General features: G+C 55.4%; 5 protein-coding genes across 5 annotated transcripts; 2 read left to right on the plus strand and 3 right to left on the minus strand.

Annotated features, from left to right (window-relative positions):
- Nucleotides 1-969: 969 nt before the first annotated feature.
- On the minus strand, nucleotides 970-4,882 carry HRG_09742 (AMP-binding enzyme domain-containing protein; the record flags this gene model as incomplete). Its single annotated transcript, XM_044868213.1, has 16 exons — nucleotides 970-1,021; nucleotides 1,076-1,124; nucleotides 1,177-1,301; nucleotides 1,368-1,704; nucleotides 1,852-1,945; nucleotides 2,199-2,265; nucleotides 2,336-2,384; nucleotides 2,504-2,630; nucleotides 2,698-2,713; nucleotides 2,882-3,119; nucleotides 3,213-3,251; nucleotides 3,307-3,540; nucleotides 3,607-3,724; nucleotides 3,995-4,503; nucleotides 4,546-4,687; nucleotides 4,832-4,882. The coding sequence occupies 16 exons, from the start codon at nucleotides 4,880-4,882 to the stop codon at nucleotides 970-972; spliced, it is 2,247 nt and encodes a 748-aa protein (XP_044716794.1).
- Nucleotides 4,883-7,469: 2,587 nt separating this feature from the next.
- On the plus strand, nucleotides 7,470-10,862 carry HRG_09743 (AMP-binding enzyme domain-containing protein; the record flags this gene model as incomplete). The annotated part of the gene is made up of 15 exons (XM_044868214.1): nucleotides 7,470-7,757; nucleotides 7,808-7,841; nucleotides 8,124-8,228; nucleotides 8,295-8,528; nucleotides 8,584-8,622; nucleotides 8,716-8,953; nucleotides 9,122-9,137; nucleotides 9,204-9,495; nucleotides 9,570-9,637; nucleotides 9,892-9,985; nucleotides 10,133-10,249; nucleotides 10,312-10,468; nucleotides 10,533-10,657; nucleotides 10,708-10,756; nucleotides 10,811-10,862. The coding sequence occupies 15 exons, from the start codon at nucleotides 7,470-7,472 to the stop codon at nucleotides 10,860-10,862; spliced, it is 1,908 nt and encodes a 635-aa protein (XP_044716795.1).
- A 4,317-nt stretch (nucleotides 10,863-15,179) lies between these two features.
- On the plus strand, nucleotides 15,180-15,818 carry HRG_09744 (thioesterase domain-containing protein; the record flags this gene model as incomplete). Its single annotated transcript, XM_044868215.1, has 1 exon — nucleotides 15,180-15,818. One exon carries the CDS (start codon nucleotides 15,180-15,182, stop codon nucleotides 15,816-15,818), a length of 639 nt encoding a protein of 212 aa, XP_044716796.1.
- Nucleotides 15,819-20,637: 4,819 nt separating this feature from the next.
- HRG_09745 (PIF1 protein) lies at nucleotides 20,638-21,078 on the minus strand (the record flags this gene model as incomplete). The annotated part of the gene is made up of 1 exon (XM_044868216.1): nucleotides 20,638-21,078. One exon carries the CDS (start codon nucleotides 21,076-21,078, stop codon nucleotides 20,638-20,640), a length of 441 nt encoding a protein of 146 aa, XP_044716797.1.
- A 71-nt stretch (nucleotides 21,079-21,149) lies between these two features.
- Nucleotides 21,150-24,739, minus strand: HRG_09746 (PIF1-like helicase domain-containing protein; the record flags this gene model as incomplete). The annotated part of the gene is made up of 10 exons (XM_044868217.1): nucleotides 21,150-21,462; nucleotides 21,528-22,275; nucleotides 22,611-23,077; nucleotides 23,139-23,230; nucleotides 23,424-23,656; nucleotides 23,722-23,923; nucleotides 23,967-24,008; nucleotides 24,055-24,192; nucleotides 24,279-24,363; nucleotides 24,471-24,739. 10 exons carry the CDS (start codon nucleotides 24,737-24,739, stop codon nucleotides 21,150-21,152), a joined length of 2,589 nt encoding a protein of 862 aa, XP_044716798.1.
- Nucleotides 24,740-25,699: the final 960 nt, after the last annotated feature.

The raw sequence follows: 25,699 nt of genomic DNA on the forward strand, positions 1-25,699 counted from the left end.
CTCCTTTCAGTGACGCAAGTGCTCTCTCGAGGTCAGAGAGTATTCCATCCATCATTGGGGAGTGAAAACCATATTTGACGTTCCTCAACACAGCAGCTCTCCGCCCTAAGCCGACGAACTTGTCTGCAATGGTCTTGATAGCCTCTTGAGTGCCGGATACTACGACCGAGTTCTGTGAGTTGACAGCCGCAATAACGGCTGTGCTGCCCGACCGTGACAGCTCCTCAGAGACCTCCTCCTCAGTAGCCGAGATGCTTATCATACCGCCGGTGGGACGTAAAGTGGCCATGAGGTTGGCTCGTGCGGTGACGATAGCGGCAGCGTCACGAAGAGACAGAGCACCGGCAACGTGCGCGGCGGCAATCTCCCCAAGGGAATGTCCAGCCACCACGTCTGGACGGACGTTAAACGAATCAAGGAGGCGGAACATAGCCACCTCAAAGACGAAGAGAGTGGCTTGTGCGAAGTCCGTACGGTCTAGCAGAGTACTATCACCAACAGCGTGTACTAGTGGGCGCTCCAAGTGCTGATCCACTTCGTCACAAGCTGCCTGGAATGCCTTGGAGAAGACGGGAAAGGCAGCACGTAGCTCCTCAAGTGTGCCAATGCTTGACACCCGGCTGCCCTGGCCCGAGAATAAGCATGCAAGGCGGGGTTTATTTCCGGTAGTACTCGTGTGCCCCGTCACAACGTCAGGGTGTGGTTCGCCTTGTTCAACAGCCTTGAGTGCCGTCTGGATTTGATTGTCCAAGTTGGCTCCCAAGCCGTACGATATCGTGGCTCTGTATTTGAGAGCAGATCTTGCGGTGGCAAGCGAAAAAGCAATATCGGCAGGGTCCTGGTTACGGAGGGCGCTGGGAGCTTTATCTTCTGCTTGTCCCCAGGCCGCCAGCAATGAGTGAGCCTGAGCGCGTAATGCAGCTTCGTCTGCACCAGAGATGAGCCATGGAAAGGCGTTGGAGACGTTCTTCAGTTTCGGGGCTTCTTGCTCTCCAGGATTTGGCTGCTCCAGAATGATGTGCTTCAACCTCGGAAGTCAGTAATTTCCTAAAGCGGGATGATGCGGGGTTATTACGCTGTTCGTGCCCGCAATTCCAAACGAAGACACCGCAGCTCGCCTTGGTCTATTCACAGACGGCCACGGCCTGGCCTTGCTGAGCAGCTCCACACCACTACCTTTCCAGTCGACATGCCGTGAAGGTTCACGGATATGTAATGACGCCGGAGCGACGCCATGGCGTGTAGCCTGTACCATCTTGATGATTCCTGCGACGGCTGCTGCAGCTTGCGTGTGACCGATGCTAGTGTGTGGCTCTGTGCGTTAGCCATGTAATACATGAAAGTGTCGGGCCATTGTTGCGACTTACTTGGATTTGATCGATCCAAGAAGCAGCGGTATCGAACGGCGAGTGCTTTTGTCATTACCCTCGCTATTGCCATTTCCATAGGCTGAAATCACAGCCTGAATCTCAATAGGGTCACCTATGGGTGTCGCCGTGCCATGGCCTTCAAGCACATCTACGTCTGCTGGTGATAGCCCTGACTGGGCCAGAGCACTTTGGATGCACATTTGCTGAGCAGGCCCGCTGGGTGCCGTTAGCCCATTCGATGTGCCATCAGAGTTAACAGCGGAGCCGCGGATCAAGGAGCATATTTGATGCCCGTTGCGCGTGGCGTCCGACAGCCGCTCAAGAAGGATCAGGCCTACACCCTCGGACCAGCCAGTACCAGCCGCATCACTTGAGTACGCCCGGCACCGGCCATCCGAAGACAAGCCTCGTCGTTTACTAAACATCGTGAACGGCCGCGGTGTCGCCATGGTCGTCACTCCTCCTGCAATAGCGAGCGTACACTCGCTGTTTCGTAGAGACTGGGCTGCTTGGTGAATCGCGACCAATGAGGAAGAGCACCCCGTTGAGACAGCAAGCGAGGGACCATGGAGGCCCTGTCGAAGAGGTTTTAGTTAGCGCCTTGTTTGTTCCTAGTCGTTTCAGAGGTATCTTCGACAATGAACACCCGTAGCAGGTGAACCAAGTGAACAATGGGCGATCGCCGAAAAAACAACTCTCAGGCAGAGGACATGTCATAGGAGGTTACAATTAGTAGGAGACACCTTGCCCTAATTAGGTCTAGGATATATCCTGCCGGGCTCATCTCCTGAGGTTACCACTGCAATGAAATTGTTGTAGAATACTCACAAAACAGTATGAGACACGCCCAGAGACTACGCTGCTGGATGAACCAAGTCCGAGGTGTGCTTCAACTCTATTCAGCCGCAGAGACTGGTTAGTAAATAGGCGGCATGCCGTCAAAGGTGTCTTCGAAGAGGAATAACGCACCGTGGTTGCCGAAGCCGTTGTCTTCGTAATCATCGTACAGAATACCTACAAACACGCCGGTCTGGCTACCTTGCAGCGATAACGGAGCCATACCACCTCGCTCGACCAATTCCCACGTAGTTTCCAACAACAGCCGTTGCTGGGGATCAGTGGCGAGACCTCACGGGGTGCCATGCCAAAGAGGTCAGCATCAAAGTCCGCAAAGTCAGGCAGGAAACCGCCACGCTTCGTCGTTGAGGTGCCAGGCGCGTTGGGGTCAGTGCTATACAATGCCTCAACATTCCAACCACGCTACAGTATTGGTTAGTCAATTTTTTTTAAGCAGCGGAAAATGTGAGAATCTGAAAAGAGTACTGACGTCATCTGGGAAGTCACTGGTCGCGTCAACGCCATCAGAGACTAGCTGCCACAAGTCTTCGGGCGAAGAGACGCCTCCAGGATACCGACAGGCCATAGATATGATAGCTATTGGCTCGACTTCACAATTCGAGGTTGTAGTAGATGCTGTATGGGGCGATGGTGGCATTTCCAGCTCCAACAACCGGTTGTAAAGGTACTCGCTCACTGCTGCCGGGGTAGGGTAGTCAAACACGAGAGTATTGGGAAGTTTGGCCAAGCCAGTGAGACTGGCAAGTCTGTCTCGGAGGACCACACCAGCCATCGAACTCAGGCCCAGGACCGAGAAGGGCTGGTCAAAGTGTCGACGAAGCCAGTCCGTGTTTGAGTCTCTCTCCTCGGGCCCAATGTCTACCACACATGCGCCCACCATTTCGGCGAGCACTAATGCCACGATTGAGTCTCTTGACTGCAACTTAGACCGGACAGTGAGTGGTCTACTTGTGTAAGAAGCCACAGCCAGCCTTCTCGGTTTACCTAAGAGAGTTCGAGGCACAACATCAATCTCGTAAAACGCTGGATGAGTGTCAAAAGATAAAATCACTCTGGTGAGGGAATGACAGCTACTTACCCGCGGGAACTTTATAGTCTGGCAGAGCTTCACGACATACGGCAAGCAGGGCCGATAGGTCAAGATCAGCATCGCCCTTCACAATAAAGGCAGCAGGTATCTCTCCAAGCAATCCATGTGGGATGCCGGCCACGACGACGTCGGCCACACCGGGATGCTGAAGCAGGACGCGCTCCAGCTCGTTAGGCAGGATATTTTCGCCCCCCCGGATAATTAGTTCTTTTTTCCGGCCAACTAAGGTCAACTCCGTCCTAGCTGTCGAGCTCGAGCGAATTGCTATGTCGCCAGTAGGAAACCAACCGTCTGAGGTAAAAGGCGCACGAGTCTCCTTGTAGTATTTGAGCATTAGACCGGGGCCGCGTATCCAGACCTCGCCTTGCTCGCCGTCGTTGACCTGGTTCCCGTCTAGGTCCACTAGCTGTATCTCCCAACCCGGAAGTGGTGTTCCACTCAAATGCTGGCCATATGAGTCACCCAGGTTGCCAATAGTAATAGCACCACAAGCCTCGGTACAACCGTAGTTGTTCAGAAGGGGAACACCAAACAATTCCTGGACTTGGGCACTCAGAAATGCAGGTGCCAGGGATCCAGCACAAATGCATGCCCGCAACCCAGGCAAAGACACAGATGTCGAATTTGACAACCTCGCCATATCAATGAACACATGAAATGTGGCGGGCGCTCCCACAATGATTGTTGCTTCCCGAGCCTGCCTGTCCAAGAGGCTGTTAAACGGTATCTGATCGGCGTCAGGGAGATAGGCGCTGGCACCCACGGCCACGGTGGCGATGATGCACAACGAATGGCCCAAGCAATGAAATAGGGGAAGCGGCCAAAAGAACCGGTCCCCTGGAGTCAAGCCAATTGCTGAAGCAACGCTGGTGACGTTCCACATCCAACTCTTCTGGCTCGACAACACCCCTTTGGGCAAGCTCGTTGTCCCGGAAGTGTAGTGCAGAAAGGCTTCCTCATCATCCCCGAGGTCGTCAATGTTGATATCGAAGGTCACGCACTCATCTTCGGCCCAGTCTTGATACCGCACAATCCGAAACTCTCCCTCCATGTTGACCACATCGGGACTCGCGGTGGTTATTATAATCATGCTTCCCTCTCTGGCAGCGGCGCGCACTGTCGCCAAGTGGCGGCCATCCGTGATGATCACGCCTGCGCCGCTATGCCCCAAAATTTTGGCCAGTTCTGATGCCGGTAAACGCGGATCCAAGGGCATCCCCACCGCACCTGCTCGCAGTATTGCGAGCACGGATTCGATGGCCCAGAGACATCTGCCCAGGACAATCGCTACAATGTTACCTCGCGCTATACCGGCACGCACCAGATGAATTGCTACACGCCTGGTTCGTTTTTCGAGGTCCGCGTAGGTCTTTGAGCATTTTGGGAGTCAGTCATCTTCCAATGCAGGTAACAAAATAGCACGTGAGCCAAGAGCCCCAAATCTTGTACTCATTGGGTCCACATGGCCCACGCTTTAAGGATGGGATTAAAATATCGCTGTAGAAAGACGTACTATTGCCCACCCGGACCTGAGAAGCCACCTTCTCGCGGTGCTTCTCAGCATGATGGGTTAGAATTCTTGGTATTGAGTTGAGTCGTGACATGTCTGTCTCAGTACAGAAAAGCAAGAGCGCTACGGTAGCTAGTTCAGCTGTTGACAAATTGCTGCCTTTGAAACGATTTGTGCACGAACTTTCAGTGCTGAAGATATTGACCCAAGTTCAGTATTAAATAAGAATGGTTTTGGAGTTCTGAACTTCCCCACAACCCACTGTTTCCACTCTCCATTTTCACTTTTCTCAACTCCACTATTATCCGTCTATCCATTGGTCCAAGTAGTAATGTGGCATCGGAATTGGTGCTGTATGTAAGTCGTCCAAGAATATCTCGGACCAAGAATGATATTCGAGTAGCCTTGGCTCTAGCGGCTAGTTCGGACTCAGATTTGCTATGATACAGTAGTAGGCAAGCCGGGGGTCAGTTCAGTAGTTGGTCAGTGGTGACGTGAGCAGTTACGTCAGTGCTCACGTCAGTACTCACGTCAGTACTCACGTCACATCAGTAGCGGGGTCAGTGTCAGGATAGTAGTCAATTTACCTCTGTCGCGCCTATTGTTAGACCCGCGATGGCACTTAGGAATGCACAATCGAGATTGCGAAGGTAGTCAGATCATCTTCGTCGTTAAGACCGAGGTTATGATTCAAGACCAAGACTAAGACGCGCCTATTGTTAGACCCGCGATGGCACTTAGGACATCGCAATCTCGATTGTGCATTCCTAAGTGCCATCGCGGGTCTAACAATAGGCGCGTCTTAGTCTTGGTCTTGAATCATAACCTCGGTCTTAACGACGAAGATGATCTGACTACCTTCGCAATCTCGATTGTGTGCCATCGCGGGTCTAACAATAGGCGCGTCTTAGTCTTGGTCTTGAATCATAACCTCGGTCTTAACGACGAAGATGATCTGACTACCTTCGCAATCTCGATTGTGCATTCGTGCCATCGCGGGTCTAACAATAGGCGCGTCTTAGTCTTGGTCTTGAATCATAACCTCGGTCTTAACGACGAAGATGATCTGACTACCTTCGCAATCTCGATTGTGCATTCCTAAGTGCCATCGCGGGTCTAACAATAGGCGCGTCTTAGTCTTGGTCTTGAATCATAACCTCGGTCTTAACGACGAAGATGATCTGACTACCTTCGCAATCTCGATTGTGCATTCCTAAGTGCCATCGCGGGTCTAACAATAGGCGCGTCTTAGTCTTGGTCTTGAATCATAACCTCAGTCTTAACGACGAAGATGATCTGACTACCTTCGCAATCTCGATTGTGCATTCCTAAGTGCCATCGCGGGTCTAACAATAGGCGCGTCTTAGTCTTGGTCTTGAATCATAACCTCGGTCTTAACGACGAAGATGATCTGACTACCTTCGCAATCTCGATTGTGCATTCCTAAGTGCCATCGCGGGTCTAACAATAGGCGCGTCTTAGTCTTGGTCTTGAATCATAACCTCGGTCTTAACGACGAAGATGATCTGACTACCTTCGCAATCTCGATTGTGCATTCCTAAGTGCCATCGCGGGTCTAACAATAGGCGCGACAGAGGTAAATTGACTACTATCCTGACACTGACCCCGCTACTGATGTGACGTGAGTACTGACGTGAGTACTGACGTGAGCACTGACGTAACTGCTCACGTCACCACTGACCAACTACTGAACTGACCCCCGGCTTGCCTACTACTGTATCATAGCAAATCTGAGTCCGAACTAGCCGCTAGAGCCAAGGCTACTCGAATATCATTCTTGGTCCGAGATATTCTTGGACGACTTACATACAGCACCAATTCCGATGCCACATTACTACTTGGACCAATGGATAGACGGATAATAGTGGAGTTGAGAAAAGTGAAAATGGAGAGTGGAAACAGTGGGTTGTGGGGAAGTTCAGAACTCCAAAACCATTCTTATTTAATACTGAACTTGGGTCAATATCTTCAGCACTGAAAGTTCGTGCACAAATCGTTTCAAAGGCAGCAATTTGTCAACAGCTGAACTAGCTACCGTAGCGCTCTTGCTTTTCTGTACTGAGACAGACATGTCACGACTCAACTCAATACCAAGAATTCTAACCCATCATGCTGAGAAGCACCGCGAGAAGGTGGCTTTCTCAGGTCCGGGGTGGGCAATAGTACGTCTTTCTACAGCGATATTTTAATCCCATCCTTAAAGCGTGGGCCATGTGGACCCAATGAGTACAAGATTTGGGGCTCTTGGCTCACGTGCTATTTTGTTACCTGCATTGGAAGATGACTGACTCCCAAAATGCTCAAAGACCTACGCGGACCTCGAAAAACGAACCAGGCGTGTAGCAATTCATCTGGTGCGTGCCGGTATAGCGCGAGGTAACATTGTAGCGATTGTCCTGGGCAGATGTCTCTGGGCCATCGAATCCGTGCTCGCAATACTGCGAGCAGGTGCGGTGGGGATGCCCTTGGATCCGCGTTTACCGGCATCAGAACTGGCCAAAATTTTGGGGCATAGCGGCGCAGGCGTGATCATCACGGATGGCCGCCACTTGGCGACAGTGCGCGCCGCTGCCAGAGAGGCATGATTATAATAACCACCGCGAGTCCCGATGTGGTCAACATGGAGGGAGAGTTTCGGATTGTGCGGTATCAAGACTGGGCCGAAGATGAGTGCGTGACCTTCGATATCAACATTGACGACCTCGGGGATGATGAGGAAGCCTTTCTGCACTACACTTCCGGGACAACGAGCTTGCCCAAAGGGGTGTTGTCGAGCCAGAAGAGTTGGATGTGGAACGTCACCAGCGTTGCTTCAGCAATTGGCTTGACTCCAGGGGACCGGTTCTTTTGGCCGCTTCCCCTATTTCATTGCTTGGGCCATTCGTTGTGCATCATCGCCACCGTGGCCGTGGGTGCCAGCGCCTATCTCCCTGACGCCGATCAGATACCGTTTAACAGCCTCTTGGACAGGCAGGCTCGGGAAGCAATCATTGTGGAGCGCCCGCCACATTTCATGTGTTCATTGATATGGCGAGGTTGTCAAATTCGACATCTGTGTCTTTGCCTGGGTTGCGGGCATGCATTTGTGCTGGATCCCTGGCACCTGCATTTCTGAGTGCCCAAGTCCAGGAATTGTTTGGTGTTCCCCTTCTGAACAACTACGGTTGTACCGAGGCTTGTGGTGCTATTACTATTGGCAACCTGGGTGACTCATATGGCCAGCATTTGAGTGGAACACCACTTCCGGGTTGGGAGATACAGCTAGTGGACCTAGACGGGAACCAGGTCAACGACGGCGAGCAAGGCGAGGTCTGGATACGCGGCCCCGGTCTAATGCTCAAATACTACAAGGAGACTCGTGCGCCTTTTACCTCAGACGGTTGGTTTCCTACTGGCGACATAGCAATTCGCTCGAGCTCGACAGCTAGGACGGAGTTGACCTTAGTTGGCCGGAAAAAAGAACTAATTATCCGGGGGGGCGAAAATATCCTGCCTAACGAGCTGGAGCGCGTCCTGCTTCAGCATCCCGGTGTGGCCGACGTCGTCGTGGCCGGCATCCCACATGGATTGCTTGGAGAGATACCTGCTGCCTTTATTGTGAAGGGCGATGCTGATCTTGACCTATCGGCCCTGCTTGCCGTATGTCGTGAAGCTCTGCCAGACTATAAAGTTCCCGCGGGTAAGTAGCTGTCATTCCCTCACCAGAGTGATTTTATCTTTTGACACTCATCCAGCGTTTTACGAGATTGATGTTGTGCCTCGAACTCTCTTAGGTAAACCGAGAAGGCTGGCTGTGGCTTCTTACACAAGTAGACCACTCACTGTCCGGTCTAAGTTGCAGTCAAGAGACTCAATCGTGGCATTAGTGCTCGCCGAAATGGTGGGCGCATGTGTGGTAGACATTGGGCCCGAGGAGAGAGACTCAAACACGGACTGGCTTCGTCGACACTTTGACCAGCCCTTCTCGGTCCTGGGCCTGAGTTCGATGGCTGGTGTGGTCCTCCGAGACAGACTTGCCAGTCTCACTGGCTTGGCCAAACTTCCCAATACTCTCGTGTTTGACTACCCTACCCCGGCAGCAGTGAGCGAGTACCTTTACAACCGGTTGTTGGAGCTGGAAATGCCACCATCGCCCCATACAGCATCTACTACAACCTCGAATTGTGAAGTCGAGCCAATAGCTATCATATCTATGGCCTGTCGGTATCCTGGAGGCGTCTCTTCGCCCGAAGACTTGTGGCAGCTAGTCTCTGATGGCGTTGACGCGACCAGTGACTTCCCAGATGACGTCAGTACTCTTTCAGATTCTCACATTTTCCGCTGCTTAAAAAAAATTGACTAACCAATACTGTAGCGTGGTTGGAATGTTGAGGCATTGTATAGCACTGACCCCAACGCGCCTGGCACCTCAACGACGAAGCGTGGCGGTTTCCTGCCTGACTTTGCGGACTTTGATGCTGACCTCTTTGGCATGGCACCCCGTGAGGCTCTCGCCACTGATCCCCAGCAACGGCTGTTGTTGGAAACTACGTGGGAATTGGTCGAGCGAGGTGGTATGGCTCCGTTATCGCTGCAAGGTAGCCAGACCGGCGTGTTTGTAGGTATTCTGTACGATGATTACGAAGACAACGGCTTCGGCAACCACGGTGCGTTATTCCTCTTCGAAGACACCTTTGACGGCATGCCGCCTATTTACTAACCAGTCTCTGCGGCTGAATAGAGTTGGAAGCACACCTCGGACTTGGTTCATCCAGCAGCGTAGTCTCTGGGCGTGTCTCATACTGTTTTGTGAGTATTCTACAACAATTTCATTGCAGTGGTAACCTCAGGAGATGAGCCCGGCAGGATATATCCTAGACCTAATTAGGGCAAGGTGTCTCCTACTAATTGTAACCTCCTATGACATGTCCTCTGCCTGAGAGTTGTTTTTTTCGGCGATCGCCCATTGTTCACTTGGTTCACCTGCTACGGGTGTTCATTGTCGAAGATACCTCTGAAACGACTAGGAACAAACAAGGCGCTAACTAAAACCTCTTCGACAGGGCCTCCATGGTCCCTCGCTTGCTGTCTCAACGGGGTGCTCTTCCTCATTGGTCGCGATTCACCAAGCAGCCCAGTCTCTACGAAACAGCGAGTGTACGCTCGCTATTGCAGGAGGAGTGACGACCATGGCGACACCGCGGCCGTTCACGATGTTTAGTAAACGACGAGGCTTGTCTTCGGATGGCCGGTGCCGGGCGTACTCAAGTGATGCGGCTGGTACTGGCTGGTCCGAGGGTGTAGGCCTGATCCTTCTTGAGCGGCTGTCGGACGCCACGCGCAACGGGCATCAAATATGCTCCTTGATCCGCGGCTCCGCTGTTAACTCTGATGGCACATCGAATGGGCTAACGGCACCCAGCGGGCCTGCTCAGCAAATGTGCATCCAAAGTGCTCTGGCCCAGTCAGGCTATCACCAGCAGACGTAGATGTGCTTGAAGGCCATGGCACGGCGACACCCATAGGTGACCCTATTGAGATTCAGGCTGTGATTTCAGCCTATGGAAATGGCAATAGCGAGGGTAATGACAAAAGCACTCGCCGTTCGATACCGCTGCTTCTTGGATCGATCAAATCCAAGTAAGTCGCAACAATGGCCCGACACTTTCATGTATTACATGGCTAACGCACAGAGCCACACTAGCATCGGTCACACGCAAGCTGCAGCAGCCGTCGCAGGAATCATCAAGATGGTACAGGCTACACGCCATGGCGTCGCTCCGGCGTCATTACATATCCGTGAACCTTCACGGCATGTCGACTGGAAAGGTAGTGGTGTGGAGCTGCTCAGCAAGGCCAGGCCGTCCGTCTGTGAATAGACCAAGGCGAGCTGCGGTGTCTTCGTTTGGAATTGCGGGCACGAACAGCGTAATAACCCCGCATCATCCCGCTTTAGGAAATTACTGACTTCCGAGGTTGAAGCACATCATTCTGGAGCAGCCAAATCCTGGAGAGCAAGAAGCCCCGAAACTGAAGAACGTCTCCAACGCCTTTCCATGGCTCATCTCTGGTGCAGACGAAGCTGCATTACGCGCTCAGGCTCACTCATTGCTGGCGGCCTGGGGACAAGCAGAAGATAAAGCTCCCAGCGCCCTCCGTAACCAGGACCCTGCCGATATTGCTTTTTCGCTTGCCACCGCAAGATCTGCTCTCAAATACAGAGCCACGATATCGTACGGCAGGGAGCCAACTTGGACAATCAAATCCAGACGGCACTCAAGGCTGTTGAACAAGGCGAACCACACCCTGACGTTGTGACGGGGCACACGAGTACTACCGGAAATAAACCCCGCCTTGCATGCTTATTCTCGGGCCAGGGCAGCCGGGTGTCAAGCATTGGCACACTTGAGGAGCTACGTGCTGCCTTTCCCGTCTTCTCCAAGGCATTCCAGGCAGCTTGTGACGAAGTGGATCAGCACTTGGAGCGCCCACTAGTACACGCTGTTGGTGATAGTACTCTGCTAGACCGTACGGACTTCGCACAAGCCACTCTCTTCGTCTTTGAGGTGGCTATGTTCCGCCTCCTTGATTCGTTTAACGTCCGTCCAGACGTGGTGGCTGGACATTCCCTTGGGGAGATTGCCGCCGCGCACGTTGCCGGTGCTCTGTCTCTTCGTGACGCTGCCGCTATCGTCACCGCACGAGCCAACCTCATGGCCACTTTACGTCCCACCGGCGGTATGATAAGCATCTCGGCTACTGAGGAGGAGGTCTCTGAGGAGCTGTCACGGTCGGGCAGCACAGCCGTTATTGCGGCTGTCAACTCACAGAACTCGGTCGTAGTATCCGGCACTCAAGAGGCTATCAAGACCATTGCAGACAAGTTCGTCGGCTTAGGCGGAGAGCTGCTGTGTTGAGGAACGTCAAATATGGTTTTCACTCCCCAATGATGGATGGAATACTCTCTGACCTCGAGAGAGCACTTGCGTCACTGAAAGGAGAGGTGTCGACAACAATACCGCTTATTTCCACCATCACGGGGAAGCGAGCCGACGCAGCCCAGCTTAGCTCTTCGAATCACTGGATCCGCCATGTACGAGAGCCAGTCCGTTTCGCAGATGCCGTCAGCGAACTCGAATCGAACGAACGTGTCTCGGTCTTTGTGGAAGTCGGCCCGTCTGTAGTCCTATCTCCACATGTGCCGGGCGCCGTCGCCACACACAGCACAGTTGACAAGCTGTTAATTATGCTGGGCCAGCTCTGGGCTCGTGGAATACCAGTAGACTGGCAGGCCGTATTCGAGGGTAGTGGCACGCATCTTGTTGACCTGCCTGTCTATGCATTCCAAAGGCAACGATTCTGGCTGCCCTTTTCTCCGCTGTTGCCAGTGTTATCTATGGGAGCAATCGCAGCGCAGCCTCAAGCGCAAAACGCGGGTGCCTCTGGACTGGGACACGCAATGCTCATTAGCGCCACATCTATCCCGGGGACAAGCAATATTCTCTGCTCTGGCTACCTGTCAACGACCAGGCAGCCCTGGCTTCGTGACCACGTTATTGGTGGACAAACACTCATCCCAGCCACGGTATTTGCCGAACTAGCTATGCGAGCTGGCCATGAATGCTCAGAATATTCCGAATCTGAGTTGATGTTGATACTGGATGAGATGGTTGTTGTTGTGCCGCTGGCCTTGTCGTTGGCAGAGGACGAGGTTGAAGAATCTGAAGAATTACAGATTCGGGTACTCATGGAGAGCCACAGCTTGAGGACAAGGGCAACTGGATACGAAGACACGTCGAAGTGTATTCCCGCCCTGGCGGTGTTGCAACAGAGCATGAGTGGAGGAGTCATGCCACCGGAACTCTCAAGTTTACATCGCAGCCCAACGCGGGCGGTGACTCCTTCATAAACGATACAGATCTCACAAAGGCAGACTCAGAAGTGGATGTTTCTAAAGCATACACTGTCCTGGATGATGCAGGCGTCAGCTATGGGCCGTCTTTCCAGGGCGTACGTGCCATTTGGCGTATATCGGACAGCGACCTAATAGCACAGATTGACCCGCCTCAGAATCAAGGTCAGACGTCGGCTTTCGTTCTACACCCAGTAGTGTTGGATGCCACACTGCATACACCGATCCTCGCAGCGCCAGAGAAGGTTGCTAGCGGCCACATTCGACTGCCTTTCTCTCTCCGAGGAATCCAGGTCTTTGGGGCGGCTGGTACCACTGGTCCGATTCTAGCACACATCCGTCATATAGGCGAGGACTGCCTTTCGGTAACCCTGACGAACAAGTCAACGGGTGTAATGGTCGCCAAGGTTTCCGAAGTTCAGCTGCGCGCCTGGCAGCCTCCTATTGCTGGAGGTGACCTCTACCACCTAGAATGGACCGAGACTCGGTCTAAGTATGCTCAGGCAACAATGTCTAGTTCAGCTGTCGAGATTGTTCGGGTCGAAGGCTCACGCAACGTTGATGCAGCAGCAGTCAGCAAGACCGTCCATGAAGCTGTGGCCGAGGCGCTCCGTGTGGTGCAGGAGTGGAAGGTTGAGAAAGCATATGCTGCTGACGGCTTTCGCCTCGTCTTCGTGACCGAGAGGGCGACGTCAGCTAGCGACGTTGCCGATATAGATGTGGTTGCTGCAGCTGTATGGGGTTTTATGCGATCTGCTCAGGCGGAGCTTGGCGGAGACCGGATCATGCTCGTCGACTTGGATGGAACAACCGAGTCGGAAGAGGCACTATCGTCCGCGCTCGCTACCAGGAGGAAATTGTTGCTATACATGGTAAGAAGATCATGATTCCCAGGTTAACCAAACAAACTCCAATTCCAGAAACTCAACGCCCGACGACACTCGATGTCAACGGGACCGTCTTGATCACCGGCGGTACGGGCGGACTCGGTGCCATATTCAGCCGAGACGTTGTGTATACTTACGGTGCCAAGAGTCTGCTTCTAGTAAGCCGGTCAGGCATCGAAGCACGGGGAGCGCGTGAGTTATGCGATGAGCTAAGAAGGGCAAATGCAGCAGTGCGTGTCGAGGCATGTGATGTCGGCGACCGTGCCCAACTGGCCGCAATGCTAGCAAACCATCACAAATACCCACCCATCACTACGGTTCTCCATTGCGCAGGTGTGGTCGATGACTCATTCCTTGGTTCACAAACCACAGAACGAGTATCGCGTGTTCTGCGTCCCAAGGTCGACGCTGCGTGGAACCTGCACGAGCTAATCCCTGACACGGTACGCTCGTTCGTCCTCTTCTCATCGTATGTCGGCGTACTTGGGAACGAAGGTCAGGCGGCCTATACCGCAGGCAATGCTTTCATTGATGCCCTGGCCCGCTTCCGTGTTGCACAGGGGCTGCCCGCCTTGTCACTGGCCTGGGGCCCGTGGGCGAATGATGGCGGCATGGCCGCCAAGCTGGCAGTTCCCAACCTCCGCGTCGCCAACGCTCAGCCGTTTACAGACCAGCAAGGACTGCAGCTGTTTTGCAGGGCGCTGCAGATGCAGACGAAGACGCCACCGGAGCCGGTTCTTATACCGTTGCTGCTGCGCGGGCCATTTCCACTGTTGCAATCGACCGGTACGGCATCCAAAGCCAGGAAGGTATCTGCGAAAGGTGGTTCGAGATCAGGCGCCATATGGCGCAACAAGCTTGCCGCGGTCCCATGCGAAGGCCGCCATGACACTCTGCTGGGCATGGTGCGAGATGAGATTGCTGAGGTGCTTGGATACCGGGGCCAAAATATGCTTCCCGATAAGGTACTTGCCGACCTCGGCTTCGACTCGGTCACTTCAGTCTTGCTCAGCAACAGACTGAGGGTCTTAACCGGGTTCAATAACCTCCCTGCGACTCTGGCGCTGGATCATGATACCCCCCAAGCGCTGGTACAGTATCTCTTACCTCGCCTACAAGCACAGCCCCAGCCAGAAGTCGACTTGGAGTTGGATGATTTCACGACCACTGAGAAAGCATCAGCTTCTGGCGACAATGGCAATGAAAACAACGGAAGTATGTCATCCAATGAAAGTACTCCAGCTCCTACGGACCAAGACGACGTCGACCCCCAGATATTCCGAGGGTTAGCCACCCTTCACAGGCGGCTGTCCCATCTCGAGCAGTACACCGCTGCAGCAGATTTGCTAGCCTTGGCCGCGCTAGCAATGCCAACTTTCCCAAAGATCGGCTCCAGCGTGTCAGGTTACGCGGCGGACCTCAACGCCTCGCGACCGGTCCATCAGGTGGCGGCGCAGAGGCGTCCCTGCCACTAGTCTTTATCGCGCCATTTTTCCCACGCATCAATATTGGTGGGGTTAGTCTCAGTGTGTATAGTGCCCTGGCGTCTGCGATGAACGGGGGAAGGGACGTCTTCGAACTCCCACACCCAGAAGGGCAGGTTGTCCCTGAGGATCTTGGTGCGCTTGCCGACTTGCACGCCGGCACAATCCAAAAGCACTTTTCCAACAAACCGGGAATCATACTCGCAGGCTACTCTGCTGGGGGCACTGTCGCATACGCTGTGGCTTCTAGGCTGGCTAGGGCTGCCGATCAGCCTCGGCTGGCGGGCTTCGTCCTGGTTGACACGTATCTCAGCATGACGGGCAGGGGCGATCCAGACTGGCTGAACGCGCTACCAGCCGAGGCCCTCGTGTCACGTCTCGGAGGCCCTAATTTAGGTGGCCGCAAGGGCATGGGCGGCGAAAGCCTCGTCGGAGATCTGGACCTGGAACTGGCCAAGGTGGGCGGATATTTCAGGACGCTGCTGGACTGGGACGTGGAGTTACATCCCCTTCCTGACGCATTACCCACGCTGTTCGTGCGTGCCCTGGACCCATCAGACAAGATGCCCAACGACGCAAACGTGTGGCGTCCCGGCCACGTGCAAACGTTACAGTTGATGTCCCCGGAAGCCATATGGCTCTCCTCGATAAGCGGTATGCTCCTGCTATTGCCGTCGAGATTCAACGATGGGCGAGTGAGCATTTGAGTGCTTGAGTACTAGCGGGAAGTGGATATTCGTGACAATAAGTCTCCTTATGTTACATCCCCCAGCCCCACCAAAAACCATCATTTTCACTTACACCGATTCCAACCAACTGTGAAGATACTCGCTAGCCGTCATTTGCAGTAGGTAGAGAATTGACCAAATTCTACTCCGTACTTTTTGACGGTTGAATGTTTCTACAGGGGTCCGTGGCTTGTGTGTACCTTGCACGCGAAATTACGATCCAGCCCCCTACCCGTAGGCGAGGGTACGTACCGATGCCCTGCCTAGCCTACGCGAGGAACGAGCGTACTCGGGGGGTTGACTAAGGGACTTAGGCCCCCCGGGAGCCAATGCAATGCAATGCAATTTATTCCGCCCGGAGGGACCAACCCTAGAGGGCCGCGACACTAAGCTATTTACAGATCCTCCACTTTCGACTGCAACACCCAGAAGCCCCACATTTTGCTCCTATCCGTACATTTCAGCCTCCAATTTCGCCGTTGACAGGCCTTGCTTGAAGGCCCATTTCTCCAAGTGTTCAGCATCCTATTCTCAGCAGCTGAAGCCCGGTCTGTCAATGAGAGGCTGTATGGTGCTAGTACTGTGCACTCTGGTTTGCTAGTACTGTCATCGTTGGTCCGTGTCTAGTCTCCCGGTTGCCATCGCGAATTTGATCGTAGCGCGTACTGCTGGTAGGTTCGGCTTCCATTTGTCGCCATCGGACATCGACTTCCTCCTAGGAAGAAAGACAGATTTCCATCTTGGTTCGATTGCATTTCATCATGCTTTCTCTTCAGAGATCCATGCCTTACATCGAAAGAGGAAGTGCTCCACTGTCTCGATTGCTTGACCACAGCCACATAGGTCGCTTTCTGTCAAGTATTGATTCATATTCAAGAATATGTCGTAGAGGCGGGCAGCGTGTCTACCTACATAGACCCTCTACCTTGCATCCTTCGATCCTTATCCGCTCCATATACGGGGCACAGCCGGTTCGCAAGTCAATACCAGTTTGCTCCTTAAGCCTCAACGGCCAACTTGTAGGCTTCGTCCTCGACGGTCACCTACAAGATCCCGTCCTCTAAGGCGACCGACACGCGCGTCCGTCCTCTCGAGCCATACAGAAAGTGTCGTAGCTGCAGTCCGCCCACCCAGTCTTCCGTCGCTTCCATTGTATGCTGCGCCCCGCAGATTGTCAATCTGTTTCGCGCTGCCTTGCAAGATCTCTCTGGCAAGGCCGACCGTGTCTCGCAGGAGTTTGTCCATCTGCGTCCTTTCTGTAACCGGAACAGCCGAGCGACGCAGAGTTCAGTCTCCTACTAACCAAAGTGCCTTGTCGTTCTCCGTGTGGTTGAAAGCGCGCTATGCGTCTTGTGTCCTCGAGCTCAATGTGCTTTTCTGTCATTCGCTTCATGTTCCCTGTCGGTTCTGTCGTTCGTCTGCTGCAATTTCGCTTTCCAGTCGTTTCCAACGCGGCGCTTTCTCCTTCCAGCGGCGCAGCCCCAAAGGGTGTCCTAGTCCACAACCCGTTTGTTCATCTCGTGTAGGCTCGATGTCGCGGTCGTGGGTCGGATGGTTTTTAAGTGTTCCTTGTGGCTTGTGGGCGGTAGGGCTTGGGAGCCCTAACCCGTCCTAGCCCAAACCAGCGGACAAATGCTGATCGGTTGTGACTCTTCTTGGCTCTGCGAATACCCGACGGCAACAGTATTCGCAGATTTCCAGCCAGCACCGCGTGGAGGTGAGAGTCGTCGCTGGCCCCGGGAGCCAATGCAATGCAATTTATTCCGCCCGGAGGGACCAACCAGAGGGCCGCGACACTAAGCTATTTACAGATCCTCCACTTTCGACTGCAACACCCAGAAGCCCCACATTTTGCTCCTATCCGTACATTTCAGCCTCCAATTTCGCCGTTGACAGGGCAGGCGCGGACCCCCGCGCCTGTTATGTAAGCCTGGCAGGCCATTTGGGATCCAATAACGTAATCCACCCCCTTCCCGGTCAGACCCCCTACTCGGTCAGAAAAAGTCTCCACGCGGCGACCCACACTTATGGCAAGACAAACCGAGCACTATGACGGCAACGGGAGACCAATCGGTTCCACGCGAAGAACGGGTCCTGCTCGCCGTCAGGGCCTATCAGCAGGGCCAATTCAAAAGTACCCGCAAGGCTGCGGCCGCATACGACGTCCCTCAATCGACAGTATCTGATCGACTGCGCGGTGTCATTCGCCGACGCGACGCTCAGATGAACAACCTGAAGTTGACGGCGACGGAAGAGACTGCCCTGGTACAATGGATCTTGTCGATGGACGAGCGAGGGATGCCGCCGACAGTGGCTTACACTCGTCGGATGGCCAACTTATTGCTTTCCGAGCGAGGCAAAGATCCTGTCGGGAAAACTGGGTGCGGAAGTTTGTTGGCCGCCACGGCGAAATCAAGGCAAAGTACTCTCGCCGATACGACTACCAACGAGCCAAATGCGAAGACCCCCAAAAGATCCAAGGATGGTACGATCGAGTCGCGGCGACGAAACAGAAATGGGGATTCTTGACGAGGATGTCTATAACTTTGATGAGACGGGGTTTCAAATGGAGTCGCTGCAACGGCGAGAGTCCTTACCCGGTCTGACCGGCGAGGTCGGGCAGTACTCACGCAGCCTGGAAATCGAGAATGGGTTACTGTGATCGAGTCTATCAACTGCCAAGGTTGGGCTTTACCGGCGAAGGTTATCTTCCAGGGCAAGTTACACCAAGCAAGCTGGTACGAATCAGGAGTGCCCGATGACTGGCATATCGCCGTTAGTGAGAATGGCTGGACTTCCGACGACCTTGCTTTGAATTGGTTAAAGGAAGTCTTTGATCCGAATACACGGCGCCGTACGGTTGGTACGCATCGACTTCTATTCTCGACGGGCACGGCAGTCACGTCACGCCGGAATTTGACAAGTACTGTACGGCCAATTCCATCGTAGTACTCAAATGCCTGCACATTCCTCACATCTCTTGCAGCCTCTTGATGTCGGGTGCTTTTCGCCGTTGAAAACCATATACGGCCGAAAGGTTCAAGAGAAAATGCTCGCTGGGATCCATCATATCGACAAGCAGGACTTCCTTCCCATGTACTTAGACGCTCGCCGACAAGCACTTTCGCCGTCGAATATCCGAAGCGGATTTATGGCAACAGGCCTTTTTCCGTTTGACCCAAACAGAGTATTATCGCGGTTACAAGTTCAGGTTGACAAAGTCGGTAACGATCACGGCGACAAGAATACCAAGTCCCAACAAGAGCCTGGAAGCAGCCAAGACTCCGCATAACGTCAACCAGCTTACCACTCACGCCGAAAGGCTTCTTCAACGCCGGCCACAAAATACAGACTCGCCAGTTTCACAAGCTATCAACCAGCTTATCAAAGGATGTCAAATGGCCATGCACAGCGCCGCCCTCCTTGCCGACGAAAACCGGCAACTTCGGTCAGAAAACCAGCGGCGAAAGCAGAGAAAGAACAGCGCCGTGAATACATTGGCGACGGCGGTACTCTATCGGTTGCAGAGGGCACGGTTAGGATAAAGCAACGGAGAAGAAGAAGAAGAGCGGGTTAAGCGACGGAGTGGAAGAAGAGGAGAGACTAAGCGCCGGCGAGAGAAGGACGAGGAGCGGGCCAAGCGACGACAAGAAGGAGAAGAGCGGGCCGAGCGACGGCGACAAGAGAACGAGGAATGGTTCAAGCTACGGCGAGAAAAGGAAGAGGAGCGGGTCAAGAAACAGAGAGCAAAGGAAGATGAGCGGGCCAAGCGACGGCGGGAAGAAGGAGCGGGACCAACGACTTATAGAAGAGCTGAGTGTCCCAAGACAGCGTGCACCACCACGGTGTAGTAAGTGCAGGTCTTTGAACACACTGCCCGTACGTGTAATAGATAGTCCTAATCGAGTTACTTGTCTCTTGGAGTAAATATGTCGTGGTATTGTGCTCCGTTTGTCTCGCGTAAGGTGCGGGTCTAGTCGGTGGGGAATTTTTGACCGAGTAGGGGGTCTGACCGGGAAGGGGGTGGATTACGTTAGATCCGCGCCCGGGCGCGAATTTAACGTTCCCGCGCCCGGCCGCTGACTAATAATTCCGCGCCCCTCTGCCCCCCACTGCAGCCTCCGTTCACACAACGGCGCTTATCCGGCCGCGGGGCTATCGTTACTCGTACCAAACGATGCGAAGGAGCGCTGAATTGCAAGTTATACAGTCAAAAGGACACGATTAGTGCTACTCACTATCCTCGTAGCTGCCTCCCAGATCCGTTGCTGCTCGTCACAATCCTCTCGGCCGCACCCCAGATGTCATCCATACCACGTCGTCCATGAGACCACCGGTTGCTTTCCATCTCCGCTGCTACTTGGGCCTCGATCCGATCGTCTTCTGCCTCCGTCCAATCTAGGTAGGCCATCATCTCTTCCTTAGTCCAATTCCTGACACCCGTGGATGTCCTGCAGCATTGACCCATGTACTTGTTCAGCCGAAGGCTGACTCTACATCAATCCATAAGTTTCCCGAATAATGAGGGTTTGCCTTGAGGAACGAAAGGCCTTTGCCTTTGCCTTGAGGAACGAAAGGCCTTCTAACGTGCCCCGCAGACCCCGCCCTCTCCCCCCAAAAGTTCTCCGCCCCTTGATTGGTCCCTTGTGATTGGTCCCTCCTTGCCTCCCTCCTTGTTGGTCGCTGCCCTTCCCGGCTTCTGTTGCCTTTTCGCGTGCCTTATCCCACCACTAGGCGCCTCCCACCCTGTCTGCCGCCTGCCGACTCTTCCCGCCTGCCGAACTCTTCATCGCGTCACCTAGCGCGGCCGCCTTGACTCTTCAGCATCACCGTCCAGCCAGCGCAACGCCTCCTCAACGGTCCTCTCGCTCAGTACCTCGAGCCTGGCCTGTGCGGCAGTCATCTCCTCGGGGACCCGGTTGCCCACCAAGTCTCTGTCCCGCACCTTGGACACGAGCATGATGCCGTCTAGAGTTCGGCAGCGCGATAGCTGCACGTACAGGCCGTACGGGTCGCACTGCGAGGGCACCACCGTTCCATCCATCTTCGTCGTCCGTGTCCCTCGCAGCTCGAGGGCCACACGCTCCAGCGTTTTGCCCTGCACCTTGTAGTCCGTGCACGCGAACGCTGCTGCGCACGGCAAACCCTTTCGGCTGACGTCGTTGCGTTGCCACGGCCTTTTTCGCTGGCACTGTATCTTAACGGTCATGGGTGTCAACAAGATCGTGCCCGGCGGCATCCCGACGAAGTGGAGATATCTCGTCGTCTCCGATTCGAGAATGATCCCCGCCGGCGGCCCGAAGTGGATCGTCATATCGGCCGAGATCCGATGCCCCGGTACGCCTTGTCGACAATGACCTCCACCGCCGAGTAGCTCGCGCCGTTCACTAGCTTCAGCCCCTGGTGGGTGTTGTGGTTCACCACGATGGGCATCCCGGCCACGAACATGAAGACGGCCGGCACCGGGATCGCGCTATCGTCGCCCTGGTTGAGTATCATGATCGCCTCTTCCTCCGTCGGCAGCTCCTCCTTCCACTTGTGCTCGGAGATGAAAATGCGCATCGTCGACCGCTGCTGGACCCGGAACGCCAGGCTCGCCTCCATGTTCAGGTTCCACCGATTCCTATTGAGCGGCGTCACCACGGTGATGCCCGTCTCCCAAGGGATCCGCCTTCCTCCCGGTAGCACCTTGAGTTGAGGAGGTTTAGATCCGTCCGATCCTGCACGCCTAGACGGATCCGCTTCAGCAGCCTCTGCAGCTCCGGGTCGCCGGCGGCGCGCATCTGCTCGTCCAGCATGACGACCGTCGTGAACCTCTTCCACAGTGCGTGCGCTTTGTCGTGCTGGTGACGCTGCTCGGCCTTGAACGAGTTGTCTACGTCCCACGAGATGGCCGCGCTAGGCAGGACGATCGACCTCTCTTGGACCGGCCGGAACTGCTGAAAATCTCCGCAGAAGAGGACGATGGGGATCCCCCCGAAATCTTGCCGCGATCCGCGAAGCCGGCGAAGCCGCTCGTTCACGGCGTGCAGCGTCCGCGCCCCGAGCATGCTCACCTCGTCGATGACGAGCATATCCTTCTCCTGCCAATCCATTCGAGACTGGCCGTGGATGAACCGCTCCGCCTGTTTCGGCAGCCGCACCCCGTCAAGGTCTTTGACCATGTTCGCGCCCCCCGCCCCTTGGTCTTTAGTGAACCCGCAGGCGGAGTGGATCGTGATGCCGTTGATCCGCGCCGCCGCAGTCCCCGACGTCGCCGTGATCAGCAGACGATTCGAAAGGCTCTTTTTACTGAACAGCTCGACGAGTGCCTCGATGATTCGCGACTTGCCGGTACCGCCCTCGCCACCGACGAACTGGCGCAGCTGGCAGGCATCGCCCCGTCGGTCTGCTGCATCAAATCGAGCTGGCGGCATATTATCAGAAAAGCGATGGACTGCCTCTTGTTCAGCGTCAGCCGTGTTGCCAACACCTTGCCCGCCGCGAGGAAGGAGGTTGATGGGCCAAACTGAACGTCCATTCCCGCCCCTGCGTCGATAGCGGTCTCGTCGGAGTCGGCCATCGTCATTTCGACCTCGTCCTCCCGAAACCGGTCATCACCCTTCGCAACGCTGCGCGGCGATCGCTTTCCCAGGCGGCGGGCGTGCTTTGTATCCCTTGGATCATCCTCTCCTCTCCTTCGAGGCACTTACCTGCTGCGACTTGATAGCCTTGACCTGATCCTGCGGCGGTAGTGCGGCCCCGGAAAATACCCGCCCTGGCATGCTTAACCGCCTCTCCCTCGTTCGATCAGCGCCGTGGCCTCGAGCTCGGCCGTCGAGCGCAGCGCCGATTGCTGAAACCGACAGAGCTGCTGTATCATTGCCATGAGCTCCGGCGACTTGGCCGTCACCTGATTCGCTCCCACTGCACCTCGGACGACGTCGATGAGCCGCGTTGCGTCTCCGATGCTGTTGGGCTGATATGTCGCTGCAGACTCCGCGCCCGCCTCGCCTGCTCCACCCTCCTCGACGTGTGCGACCGTCGGGTCGCCATCGCCGGACGAGGCTGCCCATTGCTTGGCGTCGCGTTTTGCGTCTTCGGCGGATCGTCGAAGCAGCTGCACGTTGTCGACGAGACATGATATTCTCGGGGCCATAGCGTCTCGAGCCCGCGCCCAGATGCTGTTGATCTCACCTGTTCCTTCGCCCAGGAAGGACTCCCACGGCACGAACAGCGCAAGATGCTGCACGGCTGCCCTTCAGGGGGTGGGTTAGCCTCTCCGATAATGCCCGCTGACAGAGCAGTTGCCATACACACCTCCGGTAGCACGACTCGTCATCGTAGGTGAAGTCCTTGCTCAGGTAGCCGTCGAGGCAGACGGTAGCGTGCTTGCCCGGCCGCCTGAGCACCTGAACCCAGCGTCGTCCCGGCGCCCATCCATCCTCGAAAGACATCTCCCTGCCGCCCAGCTCTCGTCGTTGCCGATGCGTTTCAGTCTGACGATCGATATGTAGTCATACAGGCATAGGCCTTTCAGCAGCTCTCCCGGTGCTGGTACGCCTCGACGTGGGAGATTCTCAGGCCTTCTTCTTCGACGACGACCGACTCATCCAAGGTGTCATCCATAGCCGCAGCGCCACTGGCTTCTCGGAGATGCCGCCATCGCCGAAAGACTTCCCAGTACAGCAGAGAACAGTTCAGGTACGCCCACGCGCTGCTGTCGGTGAACTCGGCCGGATATCCGAGAAGGTGAGCGACGACCTCGACCTGTGATAGCGGACGCTCCGTGAACACGCGGTTCGCCACTCTCATCAGGAACTGTCGCGTCCTGTTCCCTTGACAGGGTCATCGGTGGCAGCGTCTCCGCCACCGTCCCGCCCTCCGTTGGCCGTGCCATCACCTGTTGAGGCGGCCAGGAGCTCGGCCGCGGCCGCCACACGCTTCCACACCGGGTCCTCCACCTTGGTCGCGTAGTTCGTGACATAATAGATGAGGGCCATTGTCTTGCGCTGCGTCGCAATGAAGGAAATATCATGGTTGTGCCGGAGCCCGACAGCAATAGCCTCGTTCCATCGATTGACCATGCTGTGTGTCCTCCGGATCTGCAGCACCCCGTCTGCCGTGAGGGCGGTCTTGTCGACTAACCTCCATGGCGCCTTGAACCGGCAGAGGTCCCCTTCCGCCCTCCTTTGCCCAAGGAATACTTCACACAGGTCGGGCTATGCGTGTGCACCTGCGTCGCGCCGGCACAGAAGTTGGCCTCCTCGATAAACGCGGCCGAGAACTGCGCGGCGTTGTCCAGCAGGGAACCAATACCGCCCGTCACAGATCGCTCCGCTTGCACGGCGCAAAAACTTTCCTGGTCCAGATCCTGCCTTGCACGTCAACCCGGCCCCACTTGGCCATCAGAAGAGTACTTCAGGCTCCCGGTGGCACATCTTAGGTAGGCATTCTTACCTCTGAGAAGACGCTATCGATGTATCGGACGATTCGCTCGCGATACGCCGCCTGATCCTCCCCGTGGATGTCGGCAAGCATCGAGCTGAGATGCGCGTTCCCGTGCAGCCAGAGCAAGCCGTGAACATGAAGCGCCCTCGTTCGTTCGTCTCCACGGCGCCATAGTACTTGCCGATGCGCCCGAATACCGACTCTTCACCGACCTTCACGTAATGATCGAAGAACAGCTTCATCTCGCGGTGGAAGAACACGGCCGAGCTCATGGGATCCGATATCGCCAGCCGTGCCCGCTTATACGCATCCCCAAGGCCTTCTAAGAACTCCTCGGCCGCGTCGGGATCGCGTGTGCGGTATGCCGCCAGTCGCAGCTTCACCGGGTTCGTAATGTCGTTCGGGTTGATGGTGAACCAGATGGCCGGCACGCCATATCCGACGATGAGCGACTGGATTTTCCGCCGCATATTGAGACGGACCTCTCGACATGGGCTGCCGGTGGCCGTAAAGCGAGAGGCTCCTGAGAAGCTCCTTCACGTCACCATCGGTCGTCTTACCCGAGCTCTCCAACTCGACCCTCGCCGCCGCTAGCCTTTCTGTGGTCATCGAACGCACGATGCGCTCTACCTTGCGGAAGTTCTTCCTCCCACACTCAACATGCTGACCCGGCGGTTCCTCGACCGCACCCCATGTTGAAGACGAGAAATGCGAAGATGTGGTGCAGTGCAAATCGACCACCATGGCGCCGGAGCACGATCTCGGCCCACGCCTGAAGGTTCAAGCTTCGAGACGATACGGGTCTCCGCGGCCGCCTCTGCCTCGACAGCCCTGCCTCGCAAGTTGGCCGTGACCTTCCCGCGTCGACCATGGTCTCTTCAACCAGCCTTGGTCCCCAACGCCAAATGGGAACAGGGTCGGGAACGTCCTGGCAAAGAAGGACGCCTCAAAGGAATCGGTAAACTCACCCCCCCGCGAAACCCGGATGTATGGCTCACAACCACCGTCGCCACGCCCCCGAACCCCCCCGGCTAGGGACCCGACCCACGCTCTCGGGCCCGCACGGCCGTCGTCGGCACCTTCACCAACAGCGTCACAGGCAAACTGCAGCTTCTCCACGTCCGCGACGTCTGGCGGTCCGTCGAGCGCGAACATGCCAGAAGACGTCACCTCGTTGATCGCTGGAACGTTCTGGTCGGGGCAGGCGTCACTTCCATCGCGAACCGCGCCTTCTCCGTTGGGCCCGTGACCTTCACCCTGGCCGCCGGCTTCTTGTCCTTGGTTGAGCAGGGCGAAGAGCTCCTCGATCTCCACCGGCCCTCCTCGTCCACGGCGCGTTCCGTGGGCGGCACAACGTGCGCCGTCCGCGCTTTCTCCCACCCAGACGGCTCGTTCCGCTCCATACGATCGCACACCGACGACGGTACCCC

This window comes from Hirsutella rhossiliensis (assembly GCF_020360975.1).
Source record: "Hirsutella rhossiliensis strain HR02 chromosome Unknown scaffold00013, whole genome shotgun sequence".
NCBI lineage: Eukaryota > Fungi > Ascomycota > Sordariomycetes > Hypocreales > Ophiocordycipitaceae > Hirsutella > Hirsutella rhossiliensis.